The sequence below is a fragment of the Babylonia areolata genome, chromosome 8 (genome assembly GCF_041734735.1).
Source record: "Babylonia areolata isolate BAREFJ2019XMU chromosome 8, ASM4173473v1, whole genome shotgun sequence".
Classification (NCBI taxonomy): Eukaryota; Metazoa; Mollusca; class Gastropoda; order Neogastropoda; family Buccinidae; genus Babylonia; species Babylonia areolata.
In genome coordinates, this window is record NC_134883.1 from 40,200,092 (window position 1) to 40,206,091 (window position 6,000).

Below are 6,000 nucleotides of genomic sequence, written 5' to 3' on the forward strand. Positions count from 1 at the left end.
AACAAAAAAAAAACACACACCAAAAAACAAACAAAAAAAACCCACACAAAACAAACAAACAACCCCCCCCCAAAAAAAAAAAACAACAACAAAAAAACCATCAAAAAACAAACAAAACAAACAAACAAAAAAACAACTACCCCACAGCGGAAGAGCTTTGGCAGCAGGAAAACTAAGAAACTAAAACTGGAATTTCCGTTGAATGTAAATCAGTGGTATACCCCACCAATATGTCTGTGTCAGGTGGTTGCCCTCTAGGTACAGTTCTGTCTTCTGTTCCCCCACTGTTCTCTACACAGACAATCAAGACCTGCTGACTCCTTTTCAAACTCGGATCCATCCGACTTTCATGAGGTTTAGAAGTTCGTGGATTGACGGGGAAAACTTGGATGTCATAAAGATAAAAGAAATAACAGTTGATATTTTACCCGAAAAACGTTATGTTGCGATGTCAGGTGTTTCTGTCAATAATTGTGAAGGTCGAGGGTGTTAATTAATATATAAGTTCCTTGGAAATATTTTAAATAATAAAATAAAGTTTATTTTGTATACATATTTTTTGTGAATAAGCATTACCAGACAAGAAAACTCGCATCTTCTTAATGCGAATACTGCCTATCTTTGATTAAAAAAAAAAAAAATCACTGTTTTATTGAACCTGTTCTTGCATTTTCAGATACTTTTTTTTTCAAAACATGCTTTTAATTTCCATTCTTATAACACATAGACAGTTGACAAAAATACATATATATAAGAAAGGATAAAAAGACAAAGCGGGCGAAAACACAATGAAAACAAACTACAGATGAAAATAAAACATAATGACAACTACGTATAGTATTCTAAGCAATACAACTGTTAATAAGTGTGTATATCATGTTTATAAAGTCATAGAATATAAGAAAAGATATCTATATCACCCAAAATGTATCATCTGTAAATATCTTAACGTGTACAATTAGAACAGGAAAAACCCAACAAAAACCAATCACTTGTTTGTACAGACTGAGTAATGCAAGACTGAAATGCAAGAATCGTCACGTAGGGAGGTTGATTGTAGTGACGTGTGCGTTTTCATTTTCTTTGTTTTTTTTCCCCTTTTCTTTCTTTCTTTCTTTCTTTCATTTATCTTTCGTTTTGTTTACAGTTTGCTTCTCTTGCTTAAGTCCCTGTTCAGGAAAAAAAACGGCCTGGTGTGAAAATGAAGCATGTAGCTTGTTTATGTTGCCTTCGTCAATACAGACGTCATAGAATATAAGAAAAGATATCTATATCACCCAAAATGTATCATCTGTAAATATCTTAACGTGTACAATTAGAGCAGGAAAAACCCAACAAAAACCAATCACTTGTTTGTACAGACTGAGAAATGCAAGACTGTTTTGACTGGAATTATGTGAATGATGTGAAGTGATGGCCTAGAGGTAACGCGTCCGAATAGGAAGCGAGAGCATCTGAGCGCGCTTGTTCGAATCACGGCTCAGCCGCCGATATTTTCTCCCCCTCCACTAGACCTTGAGTGGTGGTCTGGACGCTAGTCATTCGGATGAGACGATAAACCGAGGTCCCGTGTGCAGCATGCACTTAGCGCACGTAAAAGAACCAGCGGCAACAAAAGGGTTGTTCCTGGCAAAATTCTGTAGAAAAAAAATCCACTTCGATAGGAAAAACAAATAAAACTGCACGCACGAAAAAAAATACAAGAAAAGGGTGGCGCTGTAGTATAGCGACGCGCTCTCCCTGGGGAGAACAGCCCGAATTTTACACACACAGACAAATCTGTTGTGATAAAAAGAAATACAAATACAAATACAAATGAAAGTAGGCCTGAGTGACAAAACTGAGAGTGAAAGGCCAAAGTCAGTGTTCGAGTAAAATGTATAGAGAGCGAATGGTGCAAACAAAGAGGCAACAGGAAGTTCGGGCGATGTAATAAGTCACTGTAAATCTTGCATGACACGAAGATGTGGTATCAGTCAGTCTGTGAGGGCCAAGAATGAAGGTGTGTGTGTGTGTGTGTGTGTGTGTGTGTGTGTGTGAAATATTTCTAATGTATTATATATATATATATATATATATATATATATATATATATATATAACTGATTACAAAATAGTTGTTGCTCTATAACTTATATTTGCATATTACAGTTCAAATTGAATTTTGCTAATAATTCAACATATTATTTGTGTATGCCTTATGAGGCCGTAATATTATTTCTCACGAAGAAATGATAGAGTACACTTGACATGACTTGACCAGTAGTGTGTGTGTGTATGCATGCGCGTACGCGCGCGCGCGTGCATGCGCGCTTAGGCCTCAGTCAGTCCTAGTCACAATCATGCGGATTGTTCGACAAGGGAAGATTGAGTTCATAAGACAAAGCGATGCTTGCTGGTAACACAGCGGTTGATAACGTACCTCGCTTATCTAACAAACGCTTCGCCATTTGCTCCAAGAAACGGTTATCTCTGTGTGGCTGGCTGTCTGTGTGTCTGTCTGTGTGCATTCTTATTTTCTTCTTCTCCGTCTCTTGTTTTTATTGAGTGTTTGCTTTCTTTTGCTTGACGAGAGAGAGAGAGAATCGTCACGTAGGGAGGTTGATTGTAGTGACGTGTGCGTTTTCATTTTCTTTGTTTTTTTTCCCCTTTCTTTCTTTCATTTATCTTTCGTTTTGTTTACAGTTTGCTTCTCTTGCTTAAGTCCCTGTTCAGGAAAAAACGGCCTGGTGTGAAAATGAAGCATGTAGCTTGTTTATGTTGCTTTCGTCAATACAGACGTTGTTTTGTCTTGTACATATACCCCACCTACCTTTCAACCTTCTTTCTTCTAGTTTTCCTCCCCAATTCATTTCACGTTCTTTAGTTCCATTTCCTTTTGATGATGTTTTTTTCCTTTCCAGCTTTAGCTTTTGTGTGAATTTGTCTTTTTTTCTGCGTGTCTTGCGAATTTTGTTGCCTTTATGTTTATTTTATGAATAATCGTATTTTAGCACGTTTGTCTTTCAAATTTGTTTATCATACTTTCATTGTGGGCCTTAAAAAGGCATGTATACTACTGGGGGTACTTTTCTCAAATTCATCTCGAGTGTACTGACAATAAAACTAGAAAATGATGGGTAGAATTAATCAGTATGTACAAGAAACGAGTTTTAGAAGTGTCTTCCTCTTTACTTATCGGTTATAGTATAAAAATAAAAAAACCCCTGTGAGTTATGAAATAAGACTCACTTTGATGAGCAGTGTCGACGTCTCTGATCATAGGTCATTCATCCAGTACTGTGATGATTGGAAATGACAGTGGAGGTGAAGCCAAAACCTTAGAGATAACGATACGATAACGATCTTTTATTCAGATAAAGGCCAAAACCCCTCACTGAAGGGGGTCATACAAGAAAATAGATAAAGAAAATGACATGACACAATAAACCGACATCACAAGTCAACCAAAGGTAGCAAATACAATATTCAACGACAGTCTCTTCAGTGCTTCATATAAGTACAGTATATGGCCAAGTTTTGTTGAGTAAGCTCATGTTTTCACGACATGAGCAAATTAAATCTAAATGCACAGGGATCTTTATAATATTTAGGTTGAATTAATCTTTGTCTGAGGTCACTCAAAGCAGGGAAACACAACAAGAAATGCAATTTATCTTCCCTACCCAGGTTGTACAATCGACAGGTACCAAGAGCTCAGAGAGAGAGAGAGAGAGAGAGAGAGAGAGAGAGAGAGAGAGAGGAATGGACACAGATGTGAGTACAGAAGTACATATCAGGTAATGGACATACGGAGTAAAGGGGTAACAGGAGGTCAGAAGAAAGGTCTAAAATGGAGATGGGAAAAAAGGCATTTGTAACTGTAGTAAAAAAAAAAAAAAAGAAAAGAAAAAAAGTAGCAACAATAATAAACACAATAACAAGCATTAATAAAGAGAAGTAACTCTCCCCATAAAAAGGTGCGCAACCTCAAGGCAATGCTGCCTTTTCTACCAGTTCAGCTACTAGGGGACACAGGTAAATAAAAGGTAACATAGGAAGAAACCCAGACACTTCCTCAAAAAAGAAAAAAAAAGTTCCAGACTTGTACCTGCTGTTACCCATCACTAGAACCAATAGCAGTAAATGATAATCAAAATTAAATGACAAAATAAAAAGGGGTGGGGGAGAAAGAGGCGTGTAGCTGAGAGGGGTGGGGGTGGGTGGGTGAAGAGAATAAAGAAAAGGAAGGGAGAGCAGTCAGTGGTCAGTAAGGAGAGGGGGGAAGGGGAGGAAGGGGAGGGAGGATCGGTAATTTCCGGTCACACTCTTGTGTTGAGAGTTGAGGTTTCCGTTGTTTCTTATTTTAGCTTGTGTATCATCAGTGGTTTCTTTATTGCAATGGGGAATCATTTACAGCTTTGTCTTTTGTGTTGGATTATGACTCAAACTTGGAGGCAAAATTGCACTGGCTCTAGCGCTGCAGCTTTGGGGGCTAGTCAGCCTTTGGGAACCATCCCCAACGCCGACTGTCCTAAAACCCTGTTGGTCGAGAGAGTGGGAATTTAACTTGGGGCAAGACACTCTCCACTATAATCAAATTCTAACCCAGATAGTCAGGACAGCAGTTACCTCCGCTGCTGCTCTGGTGGTCAATCGTCGAACACGACTGACTATCATACACTCTAGCTAGTCATCGTTTGTTTTGTTATCGACAACCCAGAGTGACGTAGCATGTGCTAACTGACCCTTTCACTGGTTGGTCTGTTTCATGTTGTCCAGAGGTAGAATGTCCAGATACAGGGACTACCTAAGAGAACGAGCGAATCAACAAGGAGAACAAGAACAACAACATCACGACCACCGCCAGCCACGAAGATGTGACCTGATGTGAAGAGTCATGGCCGGATCGAGTGACGTCACGAACACCCCCCCCCCCCCCTCCACCCAACACCCCCGATGACCAGTGACCAGTATGGACAGTATCTCAAGGACTGACCAGCCGTGCCCAGTTTTCTGTTCCTTAAAAAAAAAAAGAAAAAAGAAGAAGAAGAAAGGAGATGTGTAAGCAAAATGGATCAGTTCGCACGCTTTGTCTCCTGGAATCACGAAAGTGTGTGTGTGTGTGTGTGTGTGTGTGTGTGTGTGTGTGTGTGTGTGTGTTCGTTCTTCAGTTTAGCGTCTTTTCACATCAGTGATATTAGACGATTTAAAAAAAAAAAAAGAAAAAGAAAAGAAAAGAGAAAGTGTGTGTGTGTGTGTGTGTGTGTGTGTGTGTGTGTGTGTGTGTGTGTGTGTGTGTGTGTGTGCGTGCGTGCGCGCGCGCGCGGTGTCTTGTAATTGTTTCAGTATTGTTTGGTTTCTATTGTTATGACGCTTTTGCTTTTGGTGAATGGAGATAAGGTTTGGAAGGGGGCGGGGGTGGGGATGGGAGTGGGGGTGCCGGAAGGTGGGGGGAGTTTGAGAGAACGCGCGCGCGCGTGTGTGTGTGCCTCTGTGTGTCTGTGTGTGCGTGTGTGTGTATGTGTGTGCGTGTGCGTGTGTGATGATTGTTTGTGGGCTGATAATTTTTTTCATTACTTTGATGTTTTGTAAGTTACAAGACTTACACTGGATTAAGAAAGTATTGTTGTGTTTTGGCTGAGTCCGTTTCAGTGATGCTGTCTACTGATAACATAGGAATTCTACTTAAGGTTATCAACTTCTTTTTTTTTTGAGGAGTGGGAGGAGGGGCGGGGTTGGGGGTGGGGTGGGGTGGGGGGCGGGGGACGGCAGGGGTGGAGAGGGGCGGGGGGGGGGGGGGGGGGGGAGGCACGCATCTTCTTCGGTTTATATGCCTCGTTTCTGTAAAAATGTCACTTCTTCTATTTCGGAGACGACAAAGTAACAAGTAACCGTGTCGCAACGTGTCTTGCATCGCCTGTTGTATAAGCTGAAATATTTACACGAGACTGATACTAACATGTGAGTTGACGGTTGATCATCAGGGTTCGACCCAAAGAGGGGGGTAAGGGTGGGGGGG

General features: G+C 40.5%; 1 protein-coding gene across 1 annotated transcript in view; it reads left to right on the forward strand.

Moving 5' to 3' along the window:
- Nucleotides 1-5,400, forward strand: part of LOC143284812 (serine/threonine-protein kinase Nek7-like) — a 42,386-nt gene extending 36,986 nt beyond the window's left edge. The window contains exon 12 of the mRNA XM_076591858.1: nt 4,761-5,400. Within this exon, the coding sequence (XP_076447973.1) occupies nt 4,761-4,872 (112 nt within the window). The 3' untranslated portion in view covers nt 4,873-5,400. The remainder of the gene's footprint in view (nt 1-4,760) is intronic.
- The last annotated feature ends 600 nt before the right edge of the window (nt 5,401-6,000 follow it).